Source organism: Pygocentrus nattereri, chromosome 8, assembly GCF_015220715.1.
Source record: "Pygocentrus nattereri isolate fPygNat1 chromosome 8, fPygNat1.pri, whole genome shotgun sequence".
In the NCBI taxonomy this organism is placed as follows: Eukaryota; Metazoa; Chordata; class Actinopteri; order Characiformes; family Serrasalmidae; genus Pygocentrus; species Pygocentrus nattereri.
Genome location: NC_051218.1, coordinates 10752099 through 10766140, shown reverse-complemented (window position 1 = coordinate 10766140; position 14042 = coordinate 10752099). Strand labels below are relative to the sequence as shown.

Sequence of the window (14042 nt, the reverse complement as noted above, 5' to 3'; positions counted from 1 at the left end):
CTACTACGTCTGTCTAGCAGAGCCATTTGCCTATTGCAACCTCATGCATACAGTTCAAAAACGCTCCTCATCTTGAATGATAATACTGCCTATTGAAAACTGTCTATTGAAAATGTAAAAAAAAAAACTTTTCTTTGATAGGATTGGTCGAACAATTGTTTATTTGCTGATTAATGTTAACTTCTGTAGGCAATGTGCAAATTATGTTCAATTCACCATGTTAAAGGACTTTATCAATGGAATTAGGCCCTCTACCTTCTCACGCTTGAAAAGACATTTGGAAAAGGCCAACCTTGCATAGCTCACTGACTTATGGTATGTTTTCACTTCACAGGAGAATAAAACAGATCAACAAATGAGTGTTGCTGCCCCTTCCATGAGCACAAACTGAAGCACAAAAGCAATAACAAGTCAATTTAAATCTAACTTTTAAATTGAATCCATGTAAAATATAGTTTTTCTTTTCTATGATATGCTCACTGAACTGAATCAACTTCTGCTGCATATTCAAAGGATTTGGCTGTGTCTCCACAGTATATCTGGGCCTTCAGACAGACGATCTTGTACAGGGAACTAAACAGGAATTCTTTGTAGCCTGTGGAACCAAGCTAACACGCACTATAGCAGGGTATTACAAGACAGCATGCCTTATATAATGCAAAGTGCAAAAAAAAGCCATTCTCACCATAATATTCCACAGATTCTGGATTTTACACAATGTAGAATAGAAAATATACATCTGTAGAAAAAGGTGCTTGACTGCACAATTTGAACAACTTGTCAATTTAAAAGACAAATTACCTGCTTTTCAATACAGAACCTTATTTGCTATTTCTATAACAGTGCTCTAAGAGGAAGGGATGGAATGGTTAGGATCTCTCAAAACTACCAATTAAAAAGCTTTATTTCAGAAGCACCTTTTGAAACATTTACGGTGTACTTTACTCTGCATGGCTGGATAAATTGGAGGAGAGTGACTCAGAGTGTTTTTGTGTGAAGAAATCACGGCATGTGCTTTATTAGCAGGCAGCTGTTACCTTGGCCTTGGACTAGTTCGGTTTGAAAGACCCCCACCCACTGTTGTGTGGGTTTACAAATCCCTCCATTGCAGAGAGCTTAATTCTACGCAGGACTGCACTTTCCTTTTAGGATCCTTCAAAATCCTCTTTACACATATACACATTTATATACACACGCCCACACATCTCTGCAGAACAAAGTCACTTAGAGCTTTTCAAGATTTAAGTGATCACCCAGAAATTCAACACTGAAAATAGCAAAAATAAATAAATAAATAAAAACATAAAAAAACTAAATGGGGATAAGGCCCAGTCAGCCTTAACCAAATGATTAACCCACAAAGCTTTGGTCATGGTTGGTCACACTGAAACGTATGATGCATTAAACTTACTTGATGTGTAAATAGTTTCCACTTGAATAAAATACACCAACACAGCTATTGCCAAAAATAAGTAAACTGAAAGTAAAAATCCTGTTGATTTTATTCAAGTGGACATTAAGCACTGAATTGGTAACTGAATTGACCCTGGGTGTGAGTGTGTGTGTATATGTTTGTCTGTCAGCCCTGTGATGGACTGGTGTGTTCAGTGTTTCCTGCCTTCTGCCTAATGAACGCTGGGATAGGCTGCAGCACGACCCAGAAGTTTTACAAAATTAAGCACACATATAAATTAACCATATAAAACTGAGCGTCTGCCAGTGACAGAGACTTTGGCAAAAGCGCCTTAAACGTGCCTAAATCTACCGCCAAAGGAGTCACAGCATGCGCATATGCACGTTGGCCAGAGTGAAATGTGTCAGCATTCAGAGTCAATGCACTACTGTATACAAGATGCACAAGGCTTCCTTTATTGTTGGATGCACCATGAGTGTGTAAGTTCACTGAAAGCACAGTTCAGATTGGTAAGCACTTACAATTGCTTTGTTTAGTCAGTGTAACAATAACACCGCTGATGTGTGGCTTGTATTCCTATTCATGTGTTTTCTTAAATAGTTTGTGAAACAAATCAAATAAAGTTTTGCTCAATCATGCTCTTTACATGTTAAATATTCATAACAACTGCACTCACGTTTACATGCAGCCTAATAATACATATATAATTTAATAGGTCAAGCAGAACAGAATGCATCCATATATACACCTCAGTCAGAATAAGCTACTCCGATTGAGGCTACTGGGAATACAATTTCTATTCAATTGAACGAGGTGGGAAATAGAAGAATAGGAACCATGTATACACCTGTGTTCAATTACGTTCCCAACTGGAAAGTTAAAGTATGTTCTGAGCATGTGCGTTTACATCACAGCAAAAGTAATAAAAAGTCATTTAATTAATCATTTTAAAGTAGTTAACAACACAAGCACTGCTCACTGCTGCTTGTCTCACGATGCTCATTGTCATTGTAACATCTACACTAAGTGGTACTCTACACTTGACCGTAAATGTGGCTAAGATTGCTTGTCGTGAGCATGTAAACGGAGATTTTCTATCAGACTGTTGAGTAGCGTGAGCATTTAAACACCTCAGTCTTAATCTGTAATTGAAATTGATTCAATCAGATTGGCAAACATCTTTGCATGTAAACACAACCAATGTTGAGAAATCGTGTTATTAACAGAGAAGAGCAGATTCAGCAGATTAAGCAGTAAAGAAGCAAATTAAATACACTGCTTTTTCAGTGCATATTATAGAGAATTTAATAGGGATAGAACCAATATGATACCAGGTATCGGTGTCAGCCTGATATCAGCAGAAAATGTTGGACCACATATTGGAGGAAAAAAGAAATTCATTCTGTCCTATCCTGTAACTAGTCTTTCCTGAAAATGGATGTTGTTAGCTAAGTATTTCTTCCTGTGGTGTAGGAGAGCGTTCAAGTACTTTGAGCATGATAGTCTATTTTTAGATGCTCATCTTAAGTGAAGTACTTCAGTAAAAACTGTTCATTTTCAAGGTTAATACTTTTTAAAGAAGAAATATTGGTATTGGTATCAGCTGATGCTCAAGGTGTCAATATCAGTATCAGAAAAAAGCGATATAACGCCATCTCAAGTAACAACGAGAAGTCAACCTGATCTCATGATGAACTTGTAGGAATTATTACAGATGATCGCATTTCTTCTAGATTTCCTGAGGTTAAACTTCAACCTTCATAAGTTTCATGTTTTTGTTCCATGCCATTTGCAACAATGACATCCTGTAGGCATGTATTGTAAAATGTTTCACACCGTGATGGCCTTAAATGATGTCTCGAACATCAGTGGTGGATCTTGTTTTTGTATTAGGTTTATCATTCGCCTCCCAACTGGCTCACTGTGCCATGGGCCAGCCTGCCTGACCTTCAATCAAACCCCTGTGTTCAACACTAAAACTTCTTCATGCTGAAGCGTGTTGGGAGTGTCGATGGCTCAAACAGAGCAGGTTTTTCACACTCTTCACACCTCTCCTCTGAGTTTGGAACCTTGGGGAGGAAAATGTAATCTACAGCTTCACACATCAGAGCGAGGGAAGGCAAAAATGCTTTGATGTGATACAGTGGGTCTCACTGGCTTGCCTTGGCTTAGTTCAGTGACAGTTAATGTGCACTAAATAACACCTATTTTCTGCATCTGCTGCTTGTTAATCTGTGTCATTCTGGCTGGAGATATAAACTGGCCTTTCAGGGAGTAGCTGATCACATATCGATCACTGATGGTAATCACTCCCGTAGGGGGTGTCTAATTTAACCACTTATCAATTTATTGACCAAGATGATACTGTTTTTAAACCACTGTGGTTTGTGCAGTTCAGAATGTAGATATATAAGAGATTACAATTACTACAAGATATAGACCAGAAAATAATTATTTTATATTCCTGACAACAAATTAGAAATTTATTTACATCATTTCAATACACTTTTTAAAAAGGATGGCTCTTTAGTAAAGGGAATGGTTCTATTCAGAACCATGAGTTCTATATTTATGTATATGGTTGTATATGTACATGTATATGTACATGGCACAACAGAAGAACCGTTTTTGGTGCTACACAGAACCATTTTCACCTAAAAGGTCTATTAAGAAGTATTTGCTTCAGTGCTGTGAAATTATTTCAGCACCACTGGTTTTTATATGGGTTGTAAAGTTCCATGGCAATTCCAGTCAGAAAAGCATGTGCGATAATGCAGGCCTTTCTAATCTCACTGATTACAATTTGCAGATTCAAAGCAATAACATTGACTGGTTCATCATTTTAGAATTTAAAAGCTCCTCCTAAATGAACTTTAACTGAGGCTAAAAGATCTAGAATACTCCAATAATCTCATTGCACCAGCTCTGGATCTGACTGATCCATACTTCCTCTCAACGAGCTGATAAATCATTCACTTTCAGTTAATTATTGAGTTTTGGGGAGTGGCGCATCTGTCCCATGACTATAGGAACTACCCTGTGTATCTTTGAGAAAGAATAATTATCACAAATCTTCAGTTGTGTGGGAAGGATCCTGTTTTTGAACTAAAAATAAATGAACTCCAACAATGTGGAGGAAGATAATCAGTCTTATATCCAAATAACTTGCAAAAACCAAGGGTCCAATCTTAACCTAGACCCCTGTTATACCCACGCCATAAGGGATTAATTAACAAAGATCTCGCAGTTATGATTGGTGATAACAAAAGACTTTCAATCAATAGCACATTTCTGCTTGTAAGGGGAAGAGGAGATATCAGACTGTTTTCATTAGATGAAAGTTTATTGCTGTGTAGCAGAAACAAAAAAGATTATTTCCATGTTTTGGTCAGCTCTTGTCATCGAAACACTACATGACAAAAAAAATCTGTGACATGAAGTAGCTGAAACACTGTCAGTAAAAAGGTACTGAACAGGTATATTTTTGTGTTCATCTAAGTACAAACAATGTAAATGTACCCTCAAAGGTACAACAGTGGTTTTAAGGTCCAACTGTATACCTTAAAAAAAAAATTTTCCCAGGGGAAAGGCATATATATATGTGCCATCTCAACGGAACAGTAAAATAAAAAGCTTGGAGAAAAGTCAGTGTGTGGAGTCAATACAACTTAAAAAAAAAAAGAATTCAAATGAAGTAAGTGCAATTTATAATGGCTTGCAGCACTTGCTAAAAAAATGACATAATAGAAACTAAATTTATGTTTGCTAAAGTGTCATGGACCTTGTCATGTACATAAAAAAATCTGAAAGGGCACAGATCGCGCACTCTGTTGTTGCGCACTCTGACTGGACAGAAACTCAAAAATCTATGTTCTGGACTGTTGCTGTGGTCATGGAGTGCAGCTGTATTTACTTTGATGTTTTTGACTATGAAAGTTTACAATGCCGTGACATCTGTCAACCACAGCTTTTTTTAAAGCGATACTTGTTGTCTGGACTATGAACTGGCCTTTATGACACAATTATGTTCCTCAACTAAAGCTACTGAATTCTTACCCTTGAGAGTACCACCCCAGTGACAAGAGGGGTACCACCCCAGTGATAGTTTACTTTTTCCTACTTTTTTCTGAGAGTGCACAAACTTTAAATTGAATGTGATCTGGCACATTACTCAACATGTAATTACACAGTTACGTTTCAAAAGTATAAAAAACTAAAGTAATAACTCCTGACTTCTAAGGGTTAATTCCTACTGGGCCATCTGCCAGTATAACTGTGGACTAAAGTCAAGGACTCAATTACACTCTCAACAAAGCTACTCCTTTGATAATGTCCTTTTAATGTGTGCCCAGGCTTGCCCAAAATAAACAGCGTAAGTAAATTTACTGTACTGCCATGTGATTCAGGGCTGATCGTGTTAATATCATCAATATCCCGTCAAAGGCTCAGTGTTTTTCCATGTATTCAGGATCGTATTTGCTTGTGCTTGTAGGTTTAATGTATTTGTACCAGGTCATCAATATAAAGGCAAGCACACCTGGATAAATACAACTCAATATGAATCATTTAGGTGAGGGATCAGACCAGTTGTTTATGCTCATGATTAGTTATGTACCACCATCGTTGCTCACTCACAGCAGCCATCGCACTGAAATAATTGATCTGAGACCAGTCTAGCTAAACGAAAGCTGGAACTGTATTTCTCTTGGGCATGTTTCATCACTTTCAATCCGAACCGGCCTGCGTTAAAACAGCTGTGCATGGCATCAGGTGATTTTGCTTTTCAATCATTTCCAGATGGTACAAATAGGAAAAAAGGCACAGATGAACAGGTAAATTGCCAGTGTGTAATGTTTACAATTGTACAATAACCAGTTACTATGACACAGAATGTTGAAGAGTATGTTACAGTCACTGTTGCACATGTTTCACATAAGAACAGACAAAAGATCCTAAACAAAAACACGAGATAATGAAACAAGTTTTCATTTCCGTACGTATGAATTGCCGTCCTGGTTCATACACCATAGCTGACAGCTTAGACACAAAACTCAAAAAGGAAAAGCTTAAAGGATTACAGAACTTCATCACAACTTTAGGGAATGAGGAACAGCCATTATGAGAGCAACAAGAGTATGAAACAGACTACACTCAGTACTGTACGTCTGCTACATGGCACATTTACAGCAATATCAAGCTTGTATCAGGGTTTGAAGATGATGCATGCTACATTACATATGCTTACACACATTTCATTAATCTACAATTGATCTACAATACCAATACATCAAACAAAGACCAATACATCAAACAAAGACTGATACAAAGACCAGCAAACACAAGGGGCAAACACAGGGCTTAAATACACAGGGATAACGAGGGACAGGTGGAGATAATCAGGGGAGGAGTAACCAAACAAGGGGCAGGACTTGAAAACCAAAACAAAAGCACATGGAAGACCAAAACAAAGGAGCACATGGAGTAGTGGGAGGAGCCAACCATGACACAATTGAACCAGACTTTTTTCCAAGTCATTTTTCCCATTTATTTTGGTCCATCTTTCATGAAATATACAAACAATAAAAAGGCCATCATGCATTTTTAAATTATGTTAAAAACTGAAAATCGACAAAAATGGAGATACGAGGATATATGTATTTCTAAATTTGACTCATTGACTAAATTTGATTCAAAGATTCAAAAATGTTAGGAAACTTATTAAAGTAACCCATTTACATAATGATTTATATAAGATTTTATATAAATATATAAAACATAAAAATATAAAAGATAAATACTATAAATAATAATATAAAATCTAAAACATAAATCTGGAAAAGAAAATAACCAGAAAATGTCTAAAAGTGCCCATATCCACTGTCAGGGCAACAATTAATAAGTTTAAAACAACTAGAGACGTAGTAAACCTGCTTGGAAGATGACACAAATTTATTTTGTCCTCATGTACAGTGAGGGGAAAAAAAGAAAATTTCCCTACAATTGGACACTACCTCTATACCGAAAGTGTATTCAGAATGTGTGCCAGATGAAAGTCTTTTCATCGAACCACAAACATACACAGCTGGGGTTTGCCAGAGACTACTGTTCACCCAATTTTTCCACACAAAAATGGTTCACTGACCACTGAATCCCACTGAAAAACCGGAAAGGTGATCTGAAAAGGAAGAGATGGCTTGAGGATCTGGAGAGATTCAGTGTTGAAAAGTGGTCTCAGATTGATTGCTCAGAATTCTCTAATGTCACTAAGCAACATATGAGAAGACTCCTGTTGTGCTGTTATGCTGACAAAGGGAGGCTGCACAAAGTACTAAATGCAGGGGTGCCAATACTTGTGACAAATTGTGACAAATGTTACAACTGTTAAAGAATATATTGTTTGCTAAGGGTTTTTACTAAGACTAAAGATTAAGACTAAACTTACTTTAAATGAATTAAAGACTGTAAGTGATTGTGTCCATCAGGCTCTGTGGAAGAATTTAAACTTATCATGCAAATTCATTAAGAAGGTAAATCAAAATGATTGTGTTTAATTATGCACACTTCAAACAGTGTGGAAACACATACAAACTTCATTGACCAAAACACTGACTGAACTCTCCAGAGATTAAGAGAGTGATCAATAATGTGATGAAGCCGGACAGATCGGGGTCCTCTTACAAACGCTACTGAGCAGTTTCTTTATTTCTCTAACACTGAGTGCTCACACAGGTCTTCAGTCAATACTAACTGACTTGAATCGTTTATTACTGGACAAGTTTGTCCTTAATAGCCAGAAAAATGACCTTCATTATTTATTTATTTGAGCTATTTTCACAATTTATAGAAATAAAGGTTGCCATTTGGAAGACATTCTGTAATTACTACATTTTTATAGACCTTTCATGCCGTCTCAAATATCCACGATTGTTGCTATGAAATGTATTTTCCTTAAAGGAATATTATGTGTGCAGTAATTTTTGTTTTTAATGATGGTGATATGCCTCTTAAAAACAGCAAACAGCAGATATAATGAAATAAATTCCTTCGAGATTAAAAAAAAAAAAGAAAGCCTCATTTCAATTTGTGTCTACAAAATCCTGCAATATTGCAATGATAATTTCTTTATCTGTTCGTTTCCGCTGGAGGATATTATTAGGCTTAGCTGATAATCAAAGTAAACATGACCTTAACCTCGTTTTCAAAACATGCACCTTTCTTTGTTGTGCTAAACGTCAGTGTGGAAGCACAAGAGTAAAAACTGCATAGAAGATTTTTCTATAAGCCTTTTTGTAGAGTTTAGCATTGACCTACATTTTGGAGACAGCGAGGCAGAAAGAGACAGACAGAAAAGACTTCCTTACAAAACAAACCGCATTTGATGTCTCCCATGTGTATCCTGAAATCGGTATAATATGATTTTCTCATAAGGCTCTGTGCTCTCTTATTGGCTTCTCTATGTGGCACTGCTGCTCCTTCTAACAGCCTAGCAGGGAAGTTGCAGTGTAATATAGGCCACTAGACATGCTATAGCATGCTGCATGCCAGGGCCTCTATCAACCTGAACATTCTCTGAAGGTGGTACTATCAGCCTTTGCTTACGGCATTATGTGATATGACATATGGAATTGTTTTTTGTTTTTTTTCCTCCAGTGAATTATTGGAGGCCGTTTTGCAAAAGGCAGCATATGGTGTTGTCACATTACTAATCGCCTGTGCAATAAGCTAGAATGCAGAGTAATGTGAAACTCATTAGTTATAGAAGAAAAGCAAGGAAGTGACATTGTGCTTAGTTCAGCACTGAACATAAGTGAGAGTAACTCTGTGTGACAGGATCCATTGCCTTAAAAAATGAAGGATCCTAACTGTTTCTTGGCTTGAACACATGGTTCTAAGAAAATCCTTTAAAAGGTATAGGACTTTCACAACCTTTAAAAAGGTTTTTGACACTTACACATCATAAATGGTTCTTTAACAAAAAGTGCCCGAACACCAGGCTGGGTGGTTTTGAAACCATGCCGCAACTCTTCCACAGTAAGCAGATACTTATTAACATAACCGATGAAATACACTATTCTATTATTATAATTAATGTGATGAAGGATATTACAGTAGTATTTTTAGTGTAAGGTTTTATTCTTGCCATAAAATGTTTGTAAACTGTCCTATATCATGGAAAACTGACTTTTCCTCATTTTTAAAAATTAGTTTCAGGCAGAATGTAAACATTTTTAAAATTTCAAAAGTATTATTCACTTCCCAGTCCTTACAGTACATATATGGAAACTGGGCTGCAAAGACAGGTGATATATATACACTGTGTGCCCAATTATTAGGCAAGTCTTATTTTTGAGGATTATTTTTATTAATGACCAACTACAGTGCTCTCGGTTAATCCAAAATGTTAATAAACCTCAAACATGAATGTTTAAGAAAAATAAAGTGAAGCTTTGGCTTTCTTAGGAGAATATCTATATGTGCACATTTATTGGGCAACTATAATGGTGCAGAATTATTACGCAGCTAAATGAAAAACACACGTTCTCCCATCTCACTTTTTTATTTTCATCTGTTCAAGTGAGAATTATAAACAAACAACTCAAAGCTTTCCAATGAACATTTCTGAGAAATAAAAAAAAAAAATTAGTGACCAATACAGCCACCCTTCTTTTCAATAACAGTGATAAGCCTTCCATTCATGGAGTCTGTCAGTTTCTTGATCTGTTGACGATCAACTTTTTGTGCAGCAGCAACCACAGCCTCCCAGACCCTGTTCAGAGAGGTGTACCGTTTTCCTTCACTGTAAATCTCCTGTTTAAGAATTGCCCACAAGTTCTCAATTTGGTTCAGGTCAGGTGAGGAAGGGGGGCCATGTCATAAGTTTTTCAGCTTCAATGCCTTTACTGGCGAGCCATGCAGAGGAGTACTTGGATGCATGTGATGAAGCATTGTCCTGCATAAAAATCATTGTCTTTTTGAAAGATGCAGATTCTTCCTGTACCACTGCTTAAAGAAAGTGTCTTCTAAAAACTGGCAGTAGGCTTGGGAGTTGATTTTGAGCCCATCTTCATCCCGAAAAGGTCCAACCAACTCATCTTTAATAATACCAGCCCATACCAGTACCCCACCTCCACCTTGCTGGCGTCTGACTCGAAGTGGAGCTCTGTCCCGTTACTGATCCAGCCACGGACCCATCCATCTGGTCCGTCAAGAGTCACTCTCATTTAATCAGTCCATAAAACCTTTGAAAAATCTGTCTTCAGATTCTTCTTGGACCAGTCTAGACACTTCAGCTTATGTGTCTTGTTCAGTGGTGGTCGGGTTTCAGCCTTCCTTACCTTGGCCGTGTCTCTGAACGCTGAACATCTTGTACTTCTTGATACTCCAGCTAGGTTGCAGTTCTGGAATATGACAGAACTGGAAGATAATGGGTTCCTGGTAGCTTTACGTTTGATTCTTCTCAAATCCTTGGCAGTTATTTTGCGTCTTTTTTTCTCAGCACGTTTCTTGCGACCCTGTTGACTATTTGCAACAAAACGTTTGATGTTTCTGTGATCACGCCCCAATATTTTAGCAATTTCAAGAGTTCTGCATCCCTCTGAGAGACTTTTGGTCATTTTTAACTTTTCAATGTCAGTTCAATCTCTTTTTTGGCCCATTTTGCCTAAAGAAAAAAGCTGCCTAATAATTATGCACACCTTGATATAGGGTGTTGACCTCCTTAGGCCACACCCTCCCTCATTACACAGATACACATCACCTGCTATGCTTAAATCCATTAAGCATTCAAGTTTATCCAGCTTGGAGTTAGAAAATATGCCTAAAATGATAATATGGTGAAAATACTCACTTGCCTAATAATTGTGCACACAGTGTATATATATTCAGCCTATGGCTGTTTAACCCCGCCCTCTCACACTAAAGTTCTAAAGAATGCTTCAGCCCAAACTGCTTTTGAATGAGGCACAATACAGGACAGCCAATCAGAACAGAAATTATTTACATATAACAGTCTTAAAGGCACAGTAACAAAAACTGCTGGTGTAGTTTTAAAGAATGAAGAAAAGCAAAAAATTGCAGAGTACAAAAGGAAATATGACGGTTTTCAGTAAGTGAAAATAACAAATGCAGTAAGTGGACGTCAGTGGAAAGATAAAATATAAGAAGCATAGAAGAAATGGGGCCTTTACGTCTCTTCAAACATATCACATCTGTATGGCCTGTATGTGTGTGGCTACTACTGGCTGCTTTCAGTTGGCTAGCATGAAAGAAGAAATCAAAAATGAAGAATTTACAACATAAACAAACTGTTGTTTGAGGCTGCAAACCCAGAAAAAAACATTTAAACATAAAAACATAAAGAACATCTACAAGACAAAGCATCATTTAATCTAAAACATGGTGGCTGCTACAGAGGGGCCCAAAAGTTCTAGAGCACACTGAAAATCTGATTTTTTTTCCATTTAAACCTGGAAACTTTAGAAACTTTAAAAATAGAAAACAAAGAAAAGCAATGACGAGTAAAATGAAGTAGAAATGTTTTGTACTCCATGTGCTTGTACTAAAAGGTCAGATTATTTTTGAGTCTTATCTTCCATTGAAGCTTTTGTCCAGATGACTGAAATCTGATGTCTGAAATTCATGTAAATATAAGGATTCCAATTTATACTTGAATTGTTATGACATATAACATATAACATAATTTGTAACCAAAAACCACTGCATTTAATCAGAAACATAGACGAAACAGAAGCATTTTCACTAGTGGGCTCAGATTTTTGGACCCCACTGTACATAAAACATGGATTCATCGCAACTGGGGAGCTAATGCACCAAATCCATTGTGTGTCTCATGCAGATAGAGGCTAGTAAATGAGGCTATTAAGCCATCCAATTACTTTGCCATTTGGAAACAAAATACTCCTCAACAACTGAAGACTGTTCACGTACATCACCCCAAGCTCCCCAACCGATCCCTAAAACAGTTATGTGTTGCAGTTTAGCCCACTCTGTTAAAGAGATTGCTTTAAAGAACCAGCCTTTGAATGATTCTTTAAGAAACCAAAAGTAGTTCTTCAATGGCATTACTCCAAATAATGTCTTTTGGCTTTCTGTTTAAGTGTTACAAGATGCACAGTGTTCTTCTAAACTAACTTTACTTAAGACATATTTCACATCTGTTGATTAGTGCTTTTCAAAAAAGCAAGGTCAGAGGAAGCAAGTGGCAAAACCATCAGAGGATGACCTCTGCAATGATTTGAAATGTTCTCTGATTTGAGAACACCCACTGTGTGCCTTGTGTTCTCTAAACCAACAAAAAAAAGTGTTTAGACGAAAAAGGTTCTTGACATCACATGATTTGATGCCCAGAAGCAGGACAATATCAGATATGGATCAGATAAGAGCAAATCCACCACTTTTGTAAACTGGAAATTGTTATGCATGGGTGTTGACTAGTACTGACTGTTTTCAGATGGCTAGCATAAAAGAAAGAATCAAAGTGAAAAAAATTACATTAACAAACTTACACGTCACCCTGTTAGTGCTCTGCCAACTCTACACTTGGCATGATTATGCTCAGGCAGGGCTTCAGATACCTCACATCACTTTATACGCATTAAGAAATTTCACTTTATTGCTACTAGGATTTGATTAGCATGTATTGTGTAAGTACTATAGTTAAATAATTTCTTTTCTATATGTTTGCACTGGCACATTGAATAAAAAACATTCATTCATATTATTTGCTATGTATTCTTCCAATAGGGGACTAAGGTGTTTAAGTACTTTGGGCACAGTACTTCTATAAGGCCAAGTTTTTCATGTAAAATGTAATACAAAATAATATCAGATCAGTATTAGTACTGGCAATTTCAGTATCAGTATCAAAAGTGAAAAGCAGTTATCTCTGCATACAGTGGAAGGTGAAGGTGTGACTGACCTGGACTTTGCTGAATGGTCTCTGTGAGGTCCTGTAGATGTAGCAGGAGAAGGAGGCCTCCTGTGCTGAATAGCAGCAGGAACCAGAAAGAGCAGGGCAGCCTCATGATGATGACAGCTGAGCGCACAAGTCTCCTGCACCCACAACTGGAATCCACACCTTTACAGTCTTGCCACAACATGGCTTGCAGACTTCGGCCCTGAGCCTAGAACCTAAGGGTAGGTGATATGGTAAATGGGTAGCATCACAATACTTGAAGAAATTTCACAATGGTACATGTTGGAATGGCCAAAATGCATTAGGTAAACAGTAGTGCCATATTCAAGAAAAGCTATGAGTACAATGATTTTCAATGAAAACATTTGCAAAATTAAACTACTTAAGAAAGAACAGCAGTAAAGTCAAACAACTGCTAAAACAAATTAATAAAATAAGATGACACAATGGGTTAATATTCAATCATCTGCTTGCGACTATGCAGTTTTTACACTTACTATACACTGGTTGTTGTATTTTAAAGGCTGTCTATAATTCTTCTAAGACATTTTTTTACAAAACATGCCATTCTTTACGTTTTAGAAATACTGACAATATCCAAGATCTGCTCAAAAGTGTATGTGGATGTAATTTAGCATAATGATAACATATTGCCAAATTTCTAACCCCTACACAAACACTTTTCTCTCAACT

The 14042-nt window shown here is 37.0% G+C and overlaps 1 protein-coding gene across 1 annotated transcript in view; it reads right to left on the bottom strand.

The window, feature by feature from the left end:
• Window positions 1-14042, bottom strand: part of si:ch211-269c21.2 (carbohydrate sulfotransferase 8) — a 63844-nt gene that overhangs the window by 34995 nt on the left and 14807 nt on the right. Inside the window, exon 2 of the mRNA XM_017689705.2 lies at window positions 13353-13564. Within this exon, the coding sequence (XP_017545194.1) occupies window positions 13353-13533 (181 nt within the window). The 5' untranslated portion in view covers window positions 13534-13564. The remainder of the gene's footprint in view (window positions 1-13352; window positions 13565-14042) is intronic.